Raw genomic sequence first — 23,596 nt, 5'->3', positions numbered from 1 at the left:
CAGATTAAATTTTTCATTTTTCTTCCAAATATTTCAACACTATGTAAGTACATACTTTATCTTAAATTTGAAAAGCCTTTTTCAACTCTGATCATGTGTGATTGTATGACTATTTAATGACTACAACAATGGCAATGGATGGACAGCACAATTCTTTGGTTTAGGGTCTGCTTGCTACTAAACTTCATTAAAACAAAAGTGGTTTTAGTCTCTGTATCTCTCATGCAGGTACAACTATATATGGAATGTAATATGTCATTATCTACTTTGTTTTCATTTTATGTATCTTTACTATTTCACTATCTTAACTAAACATCTTTTCTTGTTTACTCTCTTATACAAATTCTTTCCGCCTTTTGTTCTATTATAGTCTTTTAGACTAACCTAGATTAGAATGTGATACCACTATAATATTTATTCTTTAAAGAAATCAAAGAGAGAGAAAAATAACTATATACACATTTTAAGCAGAACTTTTTGTGGTAGCAAAGAGCTGGAAACTATGGGAATGCCCATCAACTGGTGAATGGCTAAACAAATTATAGTATGTGATTGCAACAAAATTGTTCACCCTTGTTTTCAAAGAAGACTAATGACATCTTGACTTGAGAGTGAATTGGATTTACATGAGGCAGAAATGTAGAAAACTGTCAACCTCATTCTTTCTTCCAGAGTCATCAAAGTCCAGTGGCAAGGCAAAAGCCAAGACAACTGGGATTAGTCTTAGTGTCTTTGATGTCTGATTAAACTCTAAGTACTCCGTACCACCTGCTTCAGTCACCTCCATGGTCACTGGAACAAGTTTTTCTCACCTACCTATTCTTGGGGGGGGGAATTAACAAAATATAATTGTGCTGTAAGGAATGATGAGTTTCAGAGACACCTGGGAGGATTTGTGTGAAGTGATGCAGAATGAAGGGAGCAAACATGAACAATTTATAACCCAAACACTAAAACAAATATCTTTGAATGCCTTAAATCTCTACACCATGCTGTGTAGATAGTTTTCACCCTTGCAAAACCTTGTGTTCCAAATATTTTTAAAGAAATATGCTTTTGGACAAAGATGATATGGAAACTTGTTTTGCTTGACAAGGCATATTTCTTACAGAATTATTTATTTTCCCTAGTAGTTGGGCAGAGCCTGAGGGCTTGAGTTTAAATCCACCCTCAGATATTTACTACCTGGGTGACCCTGGGGAAGTCACTTAACCCTGTTTGCTCAATCTATAAAATGAGCTCTTCTCCAGCTCAATAATATTATGATTATATAAATTATTCTATTTCTGCCCACTTTGTTCTGGATAATTTCATAAATACTTTCCCAGTTTCCTCTGAAATTATCCACTTTGTAATTTCTTATGGAGCAATAATATTCCATTACATGTACGTACCCCAGTTTTCTTAGCTATCCCCTTATGAGAGGATAGGTGCAATTTTTGGCCATCATCAAAAAAAAGATGTTACAAATATTTTTGTCCATATAGATCTTTTTCTCTTGATTTCTTTGGGAGTAAAAAACTAGGGATGTCATTGCTGGGTAAAGAGTGCACAATTTTGTAACTGTGTTCTAAGTTATTCTAAATTGACTGTTCTAAATTGTTTTCTAGATTGGTTAGATTAATTCACAGTTTCACCAACAATGTATTGGGGGCACCTGTTTTCCCACAGTTCTTCCAACATTTGTCCTCTTCTCATTTTTGCCAGTCTTGATAGGTATAAGATAAAACCTCAAGTTTTGCTTTAATTTGCATTTCTCTTAATTTTTAGTGATTTAGAGTATTTTTTCATATGGTTGTTGATAGCTTGGATTTCTTCTTTTAAAAACTACCTTTTAAAATCTTGTTTGATCATTTATCAATTGGTGAATGACTTAATTTTATAAATTTGAAACAATTCTAAAAAACTTGGATAATAAGGACTCTATTAAAAACTTGTTATGAAAATTTCTCCAGTTAACCATTTGCCTTCTAATTTTTACTACATTAGATATGTTTGTGCAAAAGCTTTGTAATTTTGTATAATAAAAGTTGTCCATTTTATTTTTTGTGATCCTATCATATACTTAACTATGAACTTTTCTTCTGTTCTTAGATCCAAAAGATAATTTCTTCCTTGCTCCTCTAATCTATTTAGGATATGATTATATCAAGGTTATGAATGGATTTGGAGTTTATATTGGCTATATATTCTAAGGTATTGACCTAAACTTAATTTCTGCCAGACTGCCATGCAGTTTTTTTTTAGACGTTTTTGTGAAAGAATAAGTCTTTTCCTTGGTAACTAAGATCTTTGAGCTTACAAAATACTTGTTTCTTATATAATGTATATAATTTGTTCCATCAACTGATATCTATTTTTGATAAATGCCAAATCTTTTAAATTAATGTTTTATAGTACAGTTTGATATCTGTCCCACTTCCTTCCCACTTTTTTTCATTATCACCCTTGAGATTTTTGAACAGTCATTCTCTCATATAAATTTTGTCATTACTTTTTCTCAAAATATGACATTTTTTTTTGTAGTTTGGTACAGCATTGAATAAGTAAATTAAGTTAAATAGTATTGTTATTTTTATTATATTGGTTCGACCTATTTATGAGTGATGCTTCTCCAATTATTTAGGTCTGTCTTTATTTCTGCAAAGAGTATTTGTAGTTAGATCCATATTGTACCTGAGTAGATGTTGGTGGATACATTCTAAAATGTTTTAGAGTTTCTATAATTGAATGGAATTTCTCTCTTTAGTTCTTGCTGGAATTTTGTTGGTTACTCAAAACATTATTAAACTCAAACACTCTCTAAGCTCTGAGGCAAATTCTGTGTTTCCTTCTCCTCCCTGGTTCTCTCACTTCCCTATTATGGGCTTAGAATTGTGATTATTTTACAACTTCCAGGGCTTGTTAATCCATATCCAAATGCATAATTTGCTCCCTCAACCTCTCTGAGTAGATGTAGGCTGCATGTGGATTTGTTTATGTGTTTATAGGTACACATGCACATTGTTTTAATATTCAATACCCTTCACAAAAATATTTAAGACCAAGACCTATTATTCAGTAGATAAATTATCAAAGGATACGAATAAGTAGTTTTTCAAAAGAAAGATATAAACTATCAACAACTATTTGGAAAAGTCTCTAAGTTTCTAATGACACAAAAATGCAAATTAAAGGTTTTCAGGTTTCAATTCATATTCATCAGATTGGCAGAGATAAAAATAGTAAATTTGGAGGGGCTAATGGAAGCAATAAGTTTCACTGGTGGGTCTACAAAAGAATAAGGAAGTAGACTACAAAATCTATTAAATTGGGTCTACCCTTTGACTCAGGAATACTATTACTGTACATATAAGCCAAGGATGTCAAAGACAGAAAGTTCCCTTAAAAACAAAAATATTTGCATAAGGATTTGTGGGGGGTGAGGGCTACCCTCCCCCCAAATTGGAAATAAAGTGGATACTCATCAGTTGAGGAATGGCTGAATACATTGTAACATGTGAATATGATGGAAAGTTATCATGTGCTGAATATGATGGATTCAGAGCAACTTGGGAAGACTTGAATAAACTGATGAAGAGTTTCAGACTTAAAAGGATGATTTACATGATGACCACAATAATATATATATAAAAAACAGGATGGAATGATATTAGAACTCTGATCAGTGCAATAGCTGATTATGTTTAAAACAATTTTCCCCCCCACAAACTTGGCATTCTGGTTTTTCATCCCATAGCAGATTTTAAAATATCATATTAGCAGTTGAGGGAGGGCCCAGAAGATGTGAGCCAAATATACTGCTGCTACTCTATCACAGAAAAAATAATCTTAGGCAGGTAGGTAGAGCCTTAGATAGAGCACTGGACTTAGAATTAGGAAGACTCAACTTCCTCAGCTGAAATCTGGTCTCAGACACTTACTAGCTATGTGATCTTGGCTAAGTCACTTCACCCTGTTTGCCTCAGTTCCTTCATTTGTAAAATGAACTGAGGAAGGAAATGGCAAACCACTCTAATAGCTCTTCCAAGAAAATCCCAAATAAAGTCATTAATAGTCAATAATGATTGAAACAGCTGAGCAAAAAACAAAGAAATAATGCTAGAATTAGAACCAGAGATCCAATTTTGTGTGATCTTGAGCAAGTAATTTTCAAATTTCTTTGAACCTTATCTGTAAATAGGTATTGTACCCAATGATTTCTAAGGGTCCTTTGCACCTTTAAACTTAGTGCTGGGAGTGAGTAAAACACTGAACTTTGAGTCAAGAAACCTTGGCTTCCAAACCTGTCCAAAACTCTCAAAGTGATCTTTAAGCAGATCATATTAAGCCTCAATTATCTATAAAATGGGGGAAATATTGGCACCCATCTCATAGGATTGTGGCAAGAAGCAAAGAATTGATTGTACATAAAGTACATTGCAAACCTTAAAGCTCTCTCATAATATTTTGAGAGCTCATGTAAGTGAGTTTGTGGGATATAAACTCCAGAGTTTCTAAAATGCTGTTTGTTTGCCAGGTAGGAGGCTCATTATCATGCCTCTATTTCCCCCCCTTCATCTTTCTTCCTTTTTTTTCCTTTTGGTGTTCAGTTGTTTTTCAATTGTGTCCAATTCTTTGTGACCCATTTGGGATCTCCTTGGCAGAGATGTTGGAGTGGTTTGCCATTTCCTTCTCCAGGTTATTTTATTTTGAAGAAACTAAGACAAACAATTTAAGTGACTTTCTCAGAGTCACACAGCTAGTAAGTGTCTGAGGTGGGATTTGAATTCAGGAAGATGAATCTTTCTGACTTCAAGCCTGGTGCTCTATCTACTGCACTACCTAGCTGCTCATTCTTTCTCTTTTATCCTTAAATCTTCACTGTAGTTTTTGTACTACTTCAGAACAGTGAGAAGAATCTGATCATTATTATTGATCATAATAGCTATCACCTACATAGTCCTTTAAAGACTGCAAAGCCTGTTAGCTCATTGGATAAGTAGGACTTTGGCATAAAGGATACTAGAAATAGCACCAAGAATATTTGTCTCCTCTATTACAAAGCCAAGGTGAATCAATAAACAAGTATTAAGCTCTACTGTAGGCACTGCTTAAGGGGGTACATTAGAGGTACAAAGAAAGGTGAAAGACAATCCCTGCTCAAAAAGGGGAGACATGTGAACAACTACGTATAAACAAACTCTAGACAGGATGAATTAGCAATAATAGAGGGAAGGTGCTAGAACTAAGAGGAATTAGGAAAGGCTTCCTGTAGAAAGGCTCTGCATACAGTAGGTATGCAATAAATACTGATTGAATGAATAAATGAGTGAAGCCATATTATTGTTACTAATAACAGAATAACGGAACTGGAGAAGGTCTAGGAAAAATCAGAAGAATCAAGGAACAGGAATGAAGGAGGGTAGGAGAGTGGGCTATTTGGGGGAATTGTCGTATGAGGAGTTTTTATTGATGATGATTCTCAGCATAACCAGACACATGCTGACGTGAAATAGAAGCAAAATTTCTACAATCATCAAAGGGTTAGAAAGGGGAATGAAAAGTTGTTTATCAAATCCTAGGATACCAGGACTGAAGACCACCTCATGGTATTTAAGAGGGGTAAATTTAGAACCATGTACTATTTTACACAGAGGGGAGGAAACATATGGAGCTCATTATCCCCCAAGGTGGTACAGACTGAAAGTAAAAATCTTCCCCAAAAGGTTAGATTAAGTCACAGATGATAAATACATATGAAAAGCTCACACTTGTTTCTCACTTTAAGGCTTACAAAACACTTTACTTACTGCAACCTTGTGGGGTGAGAAGAGCAAGAATAATTATCCCCATTTTACATATGAGGAAAATGAGGTTTTGGTCTTCCTTACTTTCTCTTCCTATCAGGAGGACACCAATGAAGCCCTTGACCTGTTATGTTTTGCCCTCGCCATATAATTAGACTCTTTCCATCTTATCTCTCTCTCTAATTCTAATTCTATTTTCCCCATCTCTATGTCTATCCATGTCATTCCTTTAAATATACCTATATCATCTATTTTTATATTTGATGATGCCCTTTATTCCTGGTCTTTTTCACAATTCCTCATTGGTTCTATGTTGTAGCCAGCTCATACTATATACTTTTCAAGTGTCCTCTGTGTGATATTAATTTTCAGTTCATCCAATATTATTGTGTTTCATATTGGTAGAATATTGGGGGGGGCTTAGAGAAAAATTTGGAGTCATTAAAAAGAGCTTTATATTCATTTTCACTCTTTCTGTTGTTGTTTGGTTGCATTTTGTTTTCTTTCTCGGGTTTTTTTCCTTCTTGACCCGATTTTTCTTATGCAGCAAGATAACTGTATAAACATGTATACATATATTGGATTTAACATATATTTTAACATATTTAACATGTTTTGGACTACCTGACATCTAAGGGAGGAAGTGGGGAGAAGGAGGGGAAAATTTGGAACAGAAAGTTTTGCAAGGGTCAATGTTGAAAAATTACCCATGCAGATGTTTTGTAAATAAAAAGCTTTAATAAAATAAAAGAAAAATAAATAAAAAATAAAAAGAGCTTTATAATCTTCTAAAGGCAATCCATCAGTACTCTCTTCTAATTCTGGGTCCAACTTTTATGCATTTGTACTAGTGATTCTAGACATAGATAGATGGAAAAGCACTATATATATGGTCTGTCCAACTGCCTCTCAGAATATGGTCCACAAAAATTCTTCATCCACTTAGTTTTTTCTCTGTGGATGATCAGGTCAATTTCTTTTGAGCAGTTTCAATTTTCTTCTGGGAGACATTGCAGTGTTCTGGGAATGTGTTGCAATCAGCATGATGTCATCCACAAATTGGAGGGTTCTCTAGGACTCCATTATCCACAGGTTCAACTTGAACATCATGTTGGATCTCCTCCAGTGGAGTGGTAATCAGATTTGGCCATCACAATCTCCTTGCTTTCTGACTCACCTGATATTTAAGATCAGAGGGTTGGCAAAAAAGAATAGTCACTTCTGTTATGTTTTTCAAGGAGTCTTGAAGAATTTTGGTGTGTGGATAAAAGACATTTTGTAGGAAGAAAGTAGTTAAAGTGACACATGGTTCTACAAATCAAATGCTTTTTATTATGGTCAACAAACAATAAGCATGGCATCTTTCCATCAGCTGGGAGATGATAAAAGTGTGGTCCACTGTAGAATACTACTTATGAATGCCTGCTTGTCCCCTACACTCACTGAAGATGCTTTTGGTAAGCATGTAGATAATTCTGCTAAAATTTTATATAGAAGGGAAATTTTATATGAATTGGTACCTGTAAATAGGTTTTTCTTTTTTCTTTTTGCAAGACAATTGGGGTTAAGTAACTTGCCTGGGGTCACACAAGTAGGAAGTATTGTCTGAGGTCAGATTTGAAATCATATCTTCCTGACTCCAGATTTGATGCTCTATCCACTGTACCATCTAGCTTCCCCAGATTTTTTTTAATTGAATTTGTGCTTTTATCTGTGTAAAGGATCCTAACAAAACTTCCTTCATAGATGCTCTAGTTCCCATTGCTTGGGAACATGAAAACATTACATGATTTTTCCCAAGGATACACACAGCTACTAAATATCAGAGGCAGCAGCTGGACTCACCTCTCTTGACTCTGAGCCTGGTTCTCTTTCCACTATTCCAGTTGCCTCTCAATGTTGTCTTGGTTGCCATATTTTAGTATAATAAAGGTTGAAGATAACTTTTTGTTACCATTGTCAGTAGAGGATGACTTTGTTAGAGACATTGTTCCAGGGACAAAGATACAAATGAAATAATTCTTTAGTGGTGTATGTGAAACTGAACACGTTAGCAGATCATTAAACATAAGTGTCACCCATCATGGAGCACTACACCTTTCTCTGTTTTGTTTTTAAGTATATATTTAAGTTCAGTCCTTGGAGGGGAAGGAGGGCTTGTCTATAATTAGAGAGGTTAGGATTCCTCTTTTCATACTTACTGATTAAGTCGTGAATACTTAAAGATAATTTTACTTATTTACTTGTATAAGTCCTCCTCAAAAAGGGTGAGTAGAAAAAGTTACTCCATGTACAACAAGAATAAGGTATGGGACAGATAATTTCTTCCTGCACATAAAAGGACTGCTGAACATAATCACACAGTTCTAGGTAACGACTTATAATTATTGTTACAGTCTTCTGGGAGGCTAATATTTAACCTCATTGGAACATAAAGCATTTGCAGGATTGCTGAGCAGTCACTTTACATCCTTTCTGCATTATCACCCACTCTAAACCCAAATCTTCTCCGAACCATATTGCTCCTGATCTGTGACAACCTAAAGTTGTCCTGCATTTCCTGCAACCACCTTCTCCTCTCACTAGTACCAGGGCCTCCAGATCCTTTGACATTAGAAAGCCATCTCTAAGTTTGGACAATTGACACTCGAGAACTGTTTTCTTAGTCAATTACTCAGTAAAGAAAATATAAAGTGGAAAAGCACAGGAACAAAGTATTTAATAAATGTTTGTTGACTTGAAATAAAAAAACAAAACAAAAACAAAAACAAAAGGGCAGCCTGGGAGCTGGGTAAAAGGTTGTATATTTCAGCCCTGATCCACATTAGGGTTTGGCAGTGGAATAGAGGGAATAAACATGGCTATTCCCTTAAATCCTTTCATTGGCATCTGCTTACCACACAGAAGACTCAAAACAAAGGGATCTAAATGAAAGCTGCTTCTTTTACCTTCTATCATATCTTGTCCTCCTGGCTTGGCCAGAGGAGGACCAACATACCCAATCTGAAGTTCTTTTGACACTGTGTTATTTCATCTGACCAGAAGCAGGTTCTAAAGTCCCCATGTTCATCTGTACTAGGAAGGGCAACTCATAGTCACATTCTTAAGGGAAATAGCCTTTAGAAAGAGAACTGGATTTTCTTATCCTGACTGTCACAATGCTTATATACTTTGACCAAGTCACTTTATGGTTCTAGGTCTGAATTTCCTCATCTGAAAAATGATTGGACAAGATGAACTTCCTTGTGTTTCTTTTAGATCTAAATTTATGACCCCAAGGTGATCTGAGGAGGGATAGAGTACTAATATTGGTCATATCTACGGCAGAGAAAGATGCTGGCCACAAAGCTGGCAAGGAAAACTCCGGCTTCTAAAAGGCCAACAGGTCAGTGTGGGAGGGAGTAATTGCTTAGCCATGACAGAAGCAATCATGGAAGGCATAGTATCCCCAAGATGTCTCACCCAGCCACACCAGTTTGTTTTTTTTAAACATATACTTCTATATGGGAAACTTTATATTGGAAGTTGGACAGCTCCCACTGAAGAAATCTCATGGACAATGTCAAGGATCACAGTGAAGATGTGTATCCGAAGTGTCACACATGATGGTTTAGTATCTTTTTGGAGAGGAGTCATCATAAAGGAAGGGTGGGGGAGGGGGAAAGGGAACCCTTCATTATTAAGCACCTTTCATAAGTCAGGTACCATGTTAAGGACATTACAATTATCTTATTTGATCCTCACAACATCCCTGGGAGATAGGTGCTATTCTGATCCTGATTTTACAGATGAGTGACTTGCAGAGGGGATCACATAGGAAGTGTCTGAGGCTGGATTTGAATTATTACCTGTAATACTGTATATTTACATGGCAGACAAGCCTCCCCTGAAGGTCAACTATGGTCCTTACATCCCAAATTGGGTTAGTGATTAGATTTTTTTTTGTGTGTATGAGGCAATTGGAGTTAAGTGACTTGCCCAGGGTCACACAGCTAGTAAGTGTTAAGTGTGTGAGGCCAGATTTGAACTGATTCCAGGGCATTCTATCTGCCCCTGATCAATTTTTTTGGTTAGGTTCCATGGAGTAAGCCATTCAAACCAATTAAAAAAATGTGTATTTTGGCAGTTTTTAGAAGGGCAGATTACAGCCAGGATGGAAGAAGGATGACTTGTTAGATAACAAAGCAACTGACTCCCCCACCAAATGTGATCTGAGAATCCCATATTCACTCACGAGGCTGGGTGGGTGTTAGGACAGGAGAGCAGCCCTGGCATCTCTGGCGATAGGAAGAGCTGATGTTTTTCTAATGTTTCAAGACTCGCAATCTTACTTGAATCTTGCAATTATTTTGTGAGATCAGCAATATAGATATGGTTATTCCCATTTGACAGAGGAAGAAACTGAGGGTAAGAAGTGAAATGACTTGGTGTTATAATGTCAGAGGGAAGAGTCACATGCAGGTGTCTCCCGACTCCAAGTCCAGAGTTCTTTCCACTACAATTCAGTTCAGTCTAAAAAGTATTAAGCTCCTACTATGTACCCAGTATTTTACGAGGTCCTGGAAATGCAAAGACAAAAATGAAAGTGGTCCCTTCCCTTAAAGCAGGAACTAGCAAGGAGAACAGGGGCCTTTGCTCTAGGATGGTGGCATTTTGGGGTGCAGCCCTCCTGAAGGAGGAGATGTTTCATTTCCCTGCCCAACATGAACCATCGCCATTTACCTTGTTGCTTTCCTTCTTCATTGGTACCCTTCTAGTACTGTGTCATATCTATCAACTCCAGCCTCTCCTTACAGGACACCTAACTTAGAGGTAATTAAGTGGTAAAGTGGATAGAGAATTGAATCTGGAATTAAGAAAACTGACACTAGCTATGTGACTCTGGGCAAGTCACTCAATTTTTATCTAACTCAGTTTCCTCAACTGTAAAATGGAAATAATCATAGTATCCATCTCCCAGGTTTTTGTAAATATTAAATGAGATATTTGTAAAGTGTTTAGCACAGTGCTATTATTTCTTACCTCATCCTCAGCCCCCACACATACCCAAAGTGCCTGTGATAGTCATCTCGGTGACATTTATACACTCTTCCTCTACCTCCCTTTCCCTGTCCTATCTAGCTCTGAGAACAGTAATCAAAGCAATGCCACCAAAATACTCCTCCTTGGCCACCATTCCCATAAATCAAAGCCAGTTTTGCTTGCTTGTATTTTTGCTTGAAATTGAGCATAGGATTTAACATGTAGTGAATTGCTTCATAATTCTCTGTCTTCCTCATTAGCACGCAAGTTCCTTTTGGGAAGGGGTTGTCTTGTTTGTATTTTGTCTCCTGTGCTTGTCTCAGTACCTGGCACATAATATGTTATTATTAAGATATTATAATATTAATATTTTATAATATATAACAATCAATTATATCAATATATAATTATAATTAAATATTATTAATTAATAACAATAATATAATAATGACTTAATAACGTATTTTTGTGGGCTGGAAGGGAATAAACATTTATATCTTGTCTACTATACACCAGCTACTGTGCTGAATATTTTACAATTATCTCATTTGATTCTCACAACAACCCTGGGAAGTTGATGCAAACCATTTTACAGTTGAGGAAGATGAGAAACAGAATTTAAATGGCTTGCTAGGAAGTATGTGGGTCACCATTCAAATTCAGGTCTTCCTGTCTTCAGATCCAACTTTTTTATCCGTTGTACCACTTAAATGCTCCATTCCTAGGACATTTTTACATTACATTCTTGTTAAGGCTTATATATTTTGTCCACTTTCCATTCTCAGACTGTTTTTCATTCAAGAGTAAAAATGGCTGATCATGATTCTTCTGGTTTAAATTTCTAAAGAGAATTTAGAAAAGAAAAAGAAGCCTGAGTTAGGATTAAAGAGATTCTTAATTAGTTTGGATATATGAGACTAAGTAGCATCTAAAAACTTGAATTAGGGACAGTGGATGAAAGAGTGAAGCTTGATGTAAGACTTACTTTCCTAATAAAGCCATCCAAAAAGAAGAAAGTAGTTTCATCCTCATTGGAAGGTCTTCAGACAGACCCTTTGTAGAGGCATTATGGGAAATGTCAAGATACTTGACTTCTATTCCCAGTTCTGTGTAATAGCAAGTCACAACTTCTTTATATTCATTTATAAAATCAGATGAGCACAATCTACCTCATGAATTCGTCATTAGGAGAGTACTTTAGAGATCCTAGAGCTCTTTGGGGATGTGAGCTAGAAGGAATTTTTGCTTAGGTCTTATTTGGACCTGATGATCTTTGAGGTTCAAGTTTTCAGATTTGAGATTCTTAAAAGAACATCTTCCTTCAAGGAATAATGGAGTCCTCATGGCCTGAATGCCTTATGGGGATGGTCAGGAGAACTTGAGATCTGACTGAACTGAAGTGAAGAGGCTTTAAGCAAGTCTTTAACACAGACTAGTGATCACAGGACCAGGAGAAGGCAGAAAAAGAAAAGGGAGAGAAAATCTTCCAGTAATAGCAGTTCCCCCCAAAATATCAGCTAATGGAGGGATTACAATTTGTATCAATTGAGGGAGTCCTCAAACTGTGAAGACAATAGGACTTTAAATATATTTATTATAATTAATAAGAAATATATGATATTATGCAACCATATATTAAATTATAATTATATAGCAGAGGAAATTGTTTATAATATAAATACATCAATTATAAAGATCTTGTTTATATAAAATGTTAGATCTCTAAATATATTATTTAAATTAAATTATCATTTGATTTATAATTAATATATTTAGGTGATGGTAACAACACAACAATAATAAAACTCACTCTACAGTGGACAGAGAACTGAGCCTTCAAAGTCAGGTTGACCCAGGTTCAAGCTTCTGATCCATATGGGGCTGTTTGTCTGTGGACAGTTCACTTAATCTTTCTTAACTGGACTAAATGCACTTTAGTATCTCTAAGATTATAAATGACGAGAAGCTGCCAATTTGCCCTAGTAGAGAGAGTTTCATCATATATAAGTTCTGTATATGAGTAAGAAAATAATTCTACTCCCAATTCCTCTAAATGTTGATGATGATGATGATTATTGTTCTATAGAATCTTGAGGTTTTCAAAGTATTTTAAATATATTGTCTCATTTGATATCCACAAAAATCTTGGAAGGTATGGGATATTAGAGGTACTTGTGTCTTAAGGGGTCAGTTAAAAATTATTTGTGTGACCTAAGTCAATCAGCCAATCAATTTATAAACATTTATTAAGGTCCTACTACATGTCAGGTATTGAGTTAAGTTCTGGGAATATAAAAAGAGGTAAAAGACAATCGCTGTCTTCAAGGAGGTCATAGGCTAATGGGGAAGCAATATCCAACCACACACACACACACACACACACACACACTCTCTCTCTTTCTCTCTCTCTCTCTCTCTCTCTCTCACATACACATAATTAACAGAGGAAAAACATATAATATATATGTATATAAGTGTATGTGTATATATATACATATTTGAGAGATGTTGCAAAAATAAAATTAAGGAGTTTTGGCAACAGCTTTGTGATAGGAATCTAGGATGAGTCCTAGGTTGTGAGTCTGAGGGATTGGGAGGATGGTGTTGCCTTTTACAGTAATAGGAAGGTAAAAAGTACAGAGGGTTTGGGGGGAGGGTGGATAATAATGAGTTCTCTTTTTGGACATATTGAGTTTAAGATGTTTACTGTACTTCCTTTTGGAGATATCTGGAAGATAGTTAGAGATGCAAAGTTGGATGTCAGTCGAGAAATTGAAGTAGAAAAGATAGATTTGAGAATCATCAGCTTAGAGATACTTATTAAATCCATGGGAGTTGATAAGGTCACCAAATGAAGTAGTATGAGGGATGAGAGAAGAGGGACTAGACAAGAACCCTGAGGGATAGTCTGGAAGAAAAGAGACTGCTGTCCCCAACACCTAGAGAGAAGAGAATATCAAGGAGGAGAGAGTAATTGAGAGTGGCAAAGGCTTCAGAGAGGCCAAGGAGAATGAGGACTGGGAAAAGGCCATTGGATTTGGCCACTATGTGATCATTAGTAACTTTAGAAGTTGTTTCAGTGGAAGGATAAGACTAGAAGTTGGATTGTGAGAGGTTTGGAACAGAGAAATGAGAGAGAGTAGAGGTATCTATTGTAGAGGATATTTTTGAGGAGTTTAGCTGCAAAGGGAGAAGAGATGGAGTGAGAGAGACAGAGAGACACATTCAGAGAGAAAGACACAGAGAAATACAGAGACAAAGAGACAAAGAGAGACAGACAGAGAGACAGAGAAAGAGGGAAGGAGGGAGGGAAAGACACAGAGAGACAGAGACAATATAGAGAGGAGGCAGAGACAAAGATAGAGTGACAGAGACACACAGAGTCAGAGACAGGGAAAGAGAGAGAGAGAGAGACAGAACAAGAGGGACAGGCAGACAGAAAGATACATAGAAAAAAAAAGAGACAGAGACAGTGAAGAGAAATGAAAGAATGGGGATGACAGAGGGAGCAATCAATTGGAGGAAGTGGGATGTAATTGAGGTCAATTGAACAAGCAGAGGGGTCAACTTTGGTAAGAAGTTAGGCTCCTTAATCATGTGAGACGGATGAAGGAGGAGAGAGTAGCAGAAGATACCTAATTGATAGCAGGTCAGGAAGATGGGAGCAGAGGGGCTCATGTCATATGACATATGGCCTCAATCTTTTTCTGTAAATATGAGACAAGGGTCTCAACTGACAGAGTTAAGGGAAGAAAGATCATAGGAATTTTGGGAAGTGATAAGAAGGTTTGGAAAAGCTGCTGTGGGGTTGATAAGGGAGGTGTAATAGGATTACCAAGCAGCAGTAAGGACCCAGTTGAAGGTGTATAACACAAATTTGTAGGCAACGATCAGAATAGTTGTCAGCTTTCTCTATTTCTGTTCAGCATATTGTGTAGGAACAAAAGGGATGGATGTAGAAATGATCCATAGCTGAAACTTGACTGGGTTTTTAACCAGAGATATGATAAGGAATCAAAAGATTTTAGAGTGGAGGTCAGTGTAGAGTTGAATTGGTTCACCAAGGAATCAAGATAGGGAGAAAAGGAGAAGGGGATGGTGCAGAGCAGAGGATTGAGGGGTTAAGGGAATGAATGGAGGTCTCTTTACTTCTCAGATCTCTAATTAATTTACTGACTATAAATTGCAAAGGTTACTGACCTATATTGGTAGAGTTTCCTCATATTGAAATTATAGGTCCTGGCCCTATCCACTATGGTAGTTAAAGCAAAGATACTAACATTTCTTTGAGGTAGGGTGGGGCAAAGGATAATTCTGCTTTACATTGTTTATTAAAAAGACACGGCAGAGGAAAGCCTACAAAGATGATTTTATTTTACAGGATGTCTTTAAAACAATACAACTGCACTAAGATTTTTGGATCACTCTATATACTGTTTGGATATTCACAGGTTCACAAGTTTAGATCTGGAAAAGAACTTAGAGGCCACATACTTTAATCACTTCATTTTACAGATGAAGAAACTCGGACTGTAAGAGATGAGGGGACTAGAACTTAAAATTCAGGGAAATTCAGGAACTTCAGTAAATCCCAGATCTTTTTCAGCTGATAACACATAGAAATCCTCAGTCTGGTTTAGTTCAGGACGTTAGAAGGCCTGTTAAAGACCATATTATTATTATTTCCAGTTTCCTTTAACTAATACACAAGTTAGGGACCAAGTTCTACCCCAAGCCTTTCCTTGTGTTTTCTCCTTGTTAAAACTACTTTTTATGTACTTTGTATTTACTTATCTATGTATGCTTCACATTCTCCTGTAAAAATGTTGGTCAGTAAAAAAAGCATTTATTAAGGGCCTACTATGTGTCAGGCACTATGTTAAGTGCTGAGGATACAAAAAAGGCAAAAGGCAGCCCCTGCCAAGACCTCAAAAATCTAATGTAAGCTCCTTGAGAGAAGTGACTCTTTAACTTGTGTTGTACCACCAGTGCCTAGCACTGTGATTTGGCCACAGTAGGCCATGTAAATAAATGCTTATTGAGTTGAATAAATATCATCACCAAATGACACATTTTCCATGATACCATCAGTTTTGGACCTTAAAATTCTTAGATGGCACATTCAGAGCATTTGAACCCTTGAATAGGCTGTTTCAGACTCTCATGTAGAAAGCCAGGGATTTTGGGGGTGTTTAATTTGCAAAGCGAGATCAAATAGCTGGGCCAAATTATCTCTTGGCATAGGACTTGAGTGATGTGTAACATCAGAAACTCAGGTGCTAATGCATGAGGACATTTATATAACTAAAGAGCTGACAGAGATTAATCCACAGGCTTGGAATTTTGGGAAGCAACAGGCTTATGCTTTGCTTATGGTTTTGCTGGAATAAAGAGGTTAAAGGAGAAATCATGAGCACATCAATGTGGAATTCCAAGGTTTGTTTTGTGTGTTGACTTAAGGAATAAAGCTGAAAGGCAGAAATAAAAGCAGGTGAATGATCATCTTGCTCTAATCTATGTTACTTCTTTAAAGGGGACCTTTCTAAAGAAATTAAATTAATAAAATGATCTGGAGTGGAAGGCCCTGGGTTTAATTTCCAGCCCTGACACTTTCTGGGTTACCTGAGAGAGTCCACTTTACCTTTGTGGAGCTCAGTTCCTTTTAAAACATCTCACTACAGGTCAATTATAATAGCTACCGATGGGTCTATTTGCCTCTGTAATCCATTGTGGGTTCAAGATGTCAAGATGAGGTTCCTAAAGTCAAAGTCTGATAATGCTGAGTTCCAGTGGCTTCCTGTTATGTTCAGGATCAAATTCAAATTCACGTTTTTAATAACCTGCCCTGTACAACTCTTCCAGTCTTCTTATATCTTACTCTCAACTATGTACTTTGTGACCCACTGACATTCTTTGCTATTCCCATAAAACAACATTCCTTCTCCTGAATCTGTGTATTTTTCCTGGTTGTCACCTCTTTATTTTCTCAGAGCAATCTCCTAGCTTCCATAACCTTCAAGTCTCAAGGTTTTGCTAAAATTCTACCATCTATAACAGGGCTTCTTAAACATTTTCCACTCATGTTCCTTTTTTGCTCAAGAAATTTTTACTTGATCCTGGGTATATAGGTATATTAAATAGGCACACAGATTAAACATTTACTGATAACAAATCCTAAGGAAATTTATTTTAAAACAATTCTTTGGAATACATGTAATTTTATTATTTATTAAAGACAAAAACAAATCTGCATATCAATGAGATGAATGTGCTTGTTTGTTTTTACATAAAAATTAAGTCTTGTGGAATATTTGATACTTTTTACTGTTACCAAATTTTTTATGACCTCTCCCATTCAGTTTATAGGGTGAGAAGTTTTGATGTATAAGGTTTTCCCATTTCTCCTTAATCTTAGTATCTTCTCTCTGAAACTATCTTTAATTTATCCAATTTATCTTTTGTACATAATTGTTTCATGCTGTTTCCATTATACCATTAGCTCCTTAAGAGGAGAGACTGAATTTTTTTTTGTTCTTTATTTATATTTCTCTGATACTTAGCACAGTGCCAAATAAAGAGTAGCTATTTAATAAATGCTAGTTGATTTAAAATAAGAAGTTTTGATCTCTAAGGTAACTTCCATTCTATGTCTGTAATCAAGTATTTAGTGATATGGAGGAGACAGAGGAATACAGTAGGAGCTCTGGATTTAAATCCTATGTATTACCTACTACGAAAAATGGGCATAATAATACACATAATTCCAAAAAGCTTTAGAAATGTTAAGCTGCACTTTTTGTGTAGCAAAGAACTGGAAATTGAGGGGATGCCCATCAACCAGGGAATGGCTAAACAAATTGTGGTATATGAATGCAATGGAATACAATTATGCTATAAGAAATGATGAGCAGATGAATTTCAGAAAAACCTGGAAGGATTTACATGAATTGATACAAAGTGAACTAAACAGAAAGAGGAGACCACTACACACAGTAATAGCAATGTTGGGCAAAGATCAACTATGAATTACTTTGTACTTCTCAGAAATACAATGATTCAAAATAATAGCAAAGGACTCATGATGGAAAATACTATCTGCCTTTGGAGAAAGACTGGATGGAGTCTGGATGCAGAATGAAGCACACTGCTTTTTTATATTCTCTATTTTTTCATGTTTTTTTTCTTTTGTTATTTCTTTACAACATGATTAATATGGAAATATGTTTTATATGATCACATATATATGACCTATATCAAATTTTTACCATGTTAGGGAGGAGGAGGAGAGAAAGAGAGGAAGAAAATTTGGAACTCAAAATTTTCAAAAAATGAATGTTAAAACTTTTATTTACATGCTATTAAATGCCATGGAAAAGAGATGTGAGTTGTTATTACTAGTGGTGCAGTTGAATAGAGAGCTGGCCTTACTTAAGAGAACCTGGGTTCAAGTTTCATCTCCAATGTGAGTCCTTTAACATCTCAATGCCCCTGGAAAACTCTCTACAACTTTTAAATTGCAGAGAAGGTGCTCACTTGCATTGGTAGATTCCACCTCAATACAATCAGTTTTGAGGCCCTCTCTTCACTACTTAAAGAGCCTGAGGAAAAAATAATTGTACCAGAAGGAAATCAGTCATCTTCTGTATCAGGATCCTGGAGGAGGATCTGCAGTCAATCTATAGCATTCTTGAAAATTTACAAGGGAAACTTCAATGTGTGGATAATTCATTGGTGAATTTAGTTAATTCAATAAACATTTGAGCTATTATGTACAGACCTTTAAATTCAGATAATACAAGGTATTTAACTCAAGGGATTTACAGTCCAGCAGGAGGGCTAGGACAAGATGCAAAGCAAAATATCCCTTAGCAGCCTAGATTTACAGATGGAGCTCTTAGATATTATTTAGTACAATCTCCTAATTTTCTGGATGTGGAAACTGAACTCCAGCATGATTAGATGACTTAAGGTTACAAGGGGTAGAGTCTGCAAGTGAATACAGATTTCTCTAAGCCCAATGTTCCCATAAGAGGCTGGTTACCTTCTCCTGAAAGAAATGATCCCCTATGTATCCCAGACCCTAAGAACAGTGTATGTGTGTCTAAGGACTGAAGAACTAAGGAAATGCAAGATATTATTAATGTATAATTCAGCCTTCCAACCAGTGGAAAGACAAAACTAAACCCAAACCCAGAGGAAAAGTGAGGGACACTCCAAATTCTCAGCAGCCTATCAAAGAGCAATCTGACAACATATGAGGAATACGTCCCTTCCCTGCTGCTATTCTTACAATACTTCTCGAAGGGAATGCAACCGTTTTGCATAGAAACTATAATAATAACAATGAATATGAATAATTAAGATGATGATGAGGATGATGATGATGATGATGATATAAGAGATATAAGCTAGAAGCCAGGCTGGATCTCGGTTTTCCTCTGGCACATCCCTAGAACGAGCACCCTGAACTTCCAAGTTCAGGCAAACAGACACCTGCTCCCGGCCAGTAGCATGCACCTGCTGAACAGTCCTGCCTCGTCTCGCGAGATTCGTGCAAATAGTAGCTTTCTCCCCCCCCAACCCCCCATCCCCTTTTCTAGTGCTCAGTACTGACGCTCGGCCCGCCCCCTCCCACCATCAATCCCCCCTCCCCCCACAGCGAAGCTCGCGCACAGACACGCACGCACATGCACTGTAGTAATTTCTGCAGGACCCCCGCCTTTCCTCCTTTGCACTCCCCTCTCCCCTGACCCCACCCCCAACTCCGGGTTTGTAGCACACGCTGGCCCTGCAGGCGCATGCATGCATACTAGCGCGCCCCTGCAGGGGCTGGCTCCAGGCACGCGCGCGCGCCCCCGCTCTCCATCCATCTCTCCTTCCCTCCCTCCCTCCCTCTTTCCCTCCCTCCCGCTGTATCTCTCGCCCGCCCGCCCTTTGATTGACAGGCAAGATGTCGGTGTGGTGCGAGGGAGAAGGGGATGCAGCAGCCGGCGCCCGAGCCAGGGCACAGCGAGCGGCAGCGGCGGCGGCGGGAGCGAGGCAGACAGCATCTTGAGCCGGCGCCCCGGCCCCGCGGACCATGCCATCCCGTCCAGGCCACTGCTGGGAGGACGGGCAGCTCGTTCTCTGACCTCCAGCCAACCAAGGCTACTCCAGCTTGGGCTCTCCTGCATGGAGCCGGGGGGTAAAGAGTGAGCCTCGATTAGCCTCCTCCTCCTCCTCCTCCTTCAATCTTCTCCATCCTCCTCCTCCGTCCTCTATCTTCCTCCTCCTCCTCCTCTTCCTCCTCCTATATCCTCCTCCTCCTCCTCCTTCTTCCCCTCCTCCTCCTCTATCCTTCCCTTCCATCCTCCCCTCCCACCCCCTCCTCCTCCTCCTCCTCCTCCTCCTCCTCCTCCTCCTCCTTCTCCCTCCTAAGTGCACAGCATCACCCACTACCTGGCTGGCTCCTGAGCTACATTAAGCATCTCCTCTGGAGCCAGCTACCGAGAGGAGAGACCCTGTGATGGAGCTGACTGGATGCCCAATAAAACAATAAATTCTCGCTTTCTTTAAAAAAAAAAATCCTCCCCCACCCCCCACCCTGTGTGAGATGTGAGCTTTTTTCTTCAGGTTGACTGGTTGAGAAGTGGCCGGAGGGGCGGAGGTGTGTGTGTGTGTGTGTGTGTGTGTGTGTGTGCAAGCATACCACCACCCCTTTCTTTTTCTCTCTCTCTCTTTTTCTTTTTGGCCCTGGGAGGAGGAGGAGTGAGGGGAGAGACGGGAGGGGGTTTTGCAGGGCAAGCGATGGATGAGGAAAACATGACGAAAAGCGAAGAGCATCTGAGTTTGCAGAAAGCCCTGCAGCAGTGTGAGCTGGTCCAAAATATGATCGACATCAGCATCTCGAACCTAGAGGGGCTCCGAACGAAATGTGCCACCTCCAACGACCTGACCCAGAAGGAAATCAGGACCCTGGAGGTAGGCTTGCCTATGCAAAAAAAAAAAAAAAAATCCTCCCCTCTCCCTATTCTCTGAATTCCCAATAAACCGGCTTGGGGTGGGGGTTGGGGGGGCAAGGTCTCAGGGAACTGGAGGAGTGAAACGTTTGTGGATGGTTTCTGGTTCTGTGATTTATCACCTTATAAAGTGGCTCTTCTCTACACCTTGCTTGTGTTGATTTCTCAGCTCGGCTTGGTCATTGTGCGCCCCCCTCCTCCTAGGGAGTCCTCTCTCTTTCTAGCTGTGGATTTGTTTATATACAATGGGGGCTTGTGTGCAGTGTAATAAATTAAGGAGCTGCAGTGAGTCTATGTGAGCCTGCGCATTCTGCAGGTGGTCGGAAGGTGTTTTTTTGGATAGCAAAATGTGGCCATCTATAAAAATAGAGCTTCCTCCCCCCACTCTTTTCTCCTCTTCTCTTAACCACCTTCCCCCACCTTCCACCATCCTCTGCTTTCTTTCTATTCTGTGGCAGGAGGGAGGTATGAATTTTCTCCTCATTGATCATATATTTCTGGTCAAATGGTTTTATTTCATGCTTAAAAATGTGGAAAAGGAAAATAGAAACCTAACCATACCACTAAATAGAGGTGGTGTGTGGGGATCTCCCCTTGGGGTTCAGAACTGTGTGTGTCTGAGAGGAGGGGGATCGTCTCTATAAGTATATTGCAACCCTCTCTCCAAGAGGTTTGGGGAATGATAAAGAAGGGGAAGGTGCCATTACTTAAGGAAATAGTCTTAGGCAAGAGTATACCTAAGTACAAGAGAGGGTTAGGGAAGCAGTTTCAGAAGGCCTTTGGGGTGGGGAGATTCAGAAGGAGATAAAAATATCTCTACCATCCTTGGGCTTAGTTCAGGATGCAGTTGAAGATGCTGCAGAATGGACCTCCCCCACACCCCCATTCTCCACTCTCCCAGCCTCCCGTCAGCATTCATATATGTGACTTAGTCCAACTTGGGAAGATATCGATTGGTGTTTTGCAGAAGGGTAGCTGGAAGTAAAGGCTAGGGGCTTCAAATGCTCCCTCCCCTCATTCCCTCCGGCTGATGTGGTAGGAAGGCAAAAACATGCATTTGGCATCCCTGGTGCTGAGACTCTGTCCTCCATCTCTGGCCTTGGTGTTTGGAAATTCCTACTTTCTGAGGCCTGAACTCCCCAGTGATTCAAGCAGCCTTAGCTTGGCTACTGACCCAAGCTTCATGTCCAACCTCCTGTCCAGGCTGGGATATGTCCAGAAGCTCAGACTTGGCTGTGGAGGGGTGAGGTGTTCACCTCGTGTCAAGACTTACTAGTTTAAAAAAACATTTTGGGAGTTTTGGAGATGATGGTGGTGGAATCAACTGTCTGTCTCTGTAGGATGATTCTTGTTTTGCTCCTGTTGTCTGAAAAAGAGGCCTTCATTGATGAACCAAGTCAATCAAGGCAGTTCAGATGAGGGAGTGGGACATCATGGAAAGATGGTGGGCTGGGACTCAGAAGAGTTCGGAGTTTGAATCCAACCTCCAATGCTTAATGCTTGGGTGACCCCAAATAAATCTCTTCAGCTATGTTCTCATCTGTTAAATTGAGGTTATAATAATCCTTACCTCACAGGGTTGCTTTGAAGCTCCAGGGAGATAATGCTTGTAAAGCACTTTGCAAACCTTAACGTGTTCTTTGAGGATGCTCTGAGAAGCTGTGGAATAACAAATAGAGAGCTGGCTTTGGAGCCTAAGGTTTGAGTTCAAATCTTGCTACTCACACACAAGGACTGTGGTCTTAGAAAAGTCATTGTATCTCTCAGTTTTCCATGAAACTCTCTCCAGTGATAAGTTGCAGAGAAGGAACTGATTTGCACTCGTAGAGAGATTTTCTCTTCTGGGAATTCTTCATACTAATGAACTCACTGGTCCATATCCCTATCCCCTATATGAATATAAGCTGCTCTTATTAGGGTTACTGATATATCTGAAGTACTTTGGAAACCTTAAAGTGCTATATGAATGCCATAAATAGCTATTATTGTTTTTAGTAGTAGTAGAATGGAATATAATTGAGCTATGGTGAGTTTGAGTTCTGCTTCTGACATACACTTTGTGACTCCGGGCAAATCACCTAACCTTTCAATGCTATAGGCAGGATTCTCAGATGAGAGCTTAAAGCTTAGTTATCCATTTCTTTCAGTAGAAAGTTTTCACATGAAACTTCTCTACGTGGATAAAATTACAGCCCTGTCTACACTCCTTATCTGCCCCTTCTCCTGCAAAAAATGATGGAAGGAAGTGATTTTGAACAACATAAAAATCCACATTCTGTAGAGGGATGTTAAGAGATCCAATCTTGTCCTTTCCTTCACGCCAGGAGCTATAAGATTTGACCTTGGTCCTGCCTACACATAGAGGGTGGTAGGCAGCTTGAAAGACCTCAAGCTCTTTCTGATTGTCTTCCCCGATGACAGAATCTAAGCTTTTTGAGGGCAGGGATTATTCCATTTTTGTCTGTATCTCTCCTACCTAGCACTCTCTGACTTTAAATAGACATTTATTAAATGTTGTTGAGTGATCAATATGATTCAAAGATCCTAAATGAAAGACAGGTAACAAACACTGCAGAGTCTCCCATAGTTTGCATTTTGCAACTTTCTCATCACTTCTATCAGAATCCTCAGGACCTCTGGGGGAAATTAACCATGACATCGCTTGGCATTGTATTGATATCTGCTGAGATTTCTATTTTGGAGGTTATTTAATCAATCAGCAAGCATTTGTTAAGTCCTTACTCTGTGCTAGGTGATGAGGATACAAAACCAAATATATATCCATCC

At 38.5% G+C, this 23,596-nt stretch overlaps 1 protein-coding gene across 4 annotated transcripts in view; it reads left to right on the top strand.

The window, feature by feature from the left end:
• Positions 1-20,175: 20,175 nt before the first annotated feature.
• KSR2 (kinase suppressor of ras 2) overlaps positions 20,176-23,596 on the top strand; it is a 559,738-nt gene continuing 556,317 nt past the window's right edge. For 2 of the 4 annotated variants that reach the window (XM_031948680.1, XM_031948679.1), the window contains exon 1: positions 20,176-20,771. In XM_031948680.1, coding sequence (XP_031804540.1) covers positions 20,598-20,771 — 174 coding nt within the window. In that variant the 5' untranslated portion in view covers positions 20,176-20,597. The remainder of the gene's footprint in view (positions 20,772-23,596) is intronic. The other 2 variants (XM_031948681.1, XM_031948682.1) reach the window with 1 other exon arrangement.

Source organism: Sarcophilus harrisii, chromosome 1, assembly GCF_902635505.1.
Source record: "Sarcophilus harrisii chromosome 1, mSarHar1.11, whole genome shotgun sequence".
Classification (NCBI taxonomy): domain Eukaryota; kingdom Metazoa; phylum Chordata; class Mammalia; order Dasyuromorphia; family Dasyuridae; genus Sarcophilus; species Sarcophilus harrisii.
The sequence above is the reverse complement of the archived record's forward strand: the minus strand, read 5'-3'. Positions and strand labels throughout refer to the sequence as shown.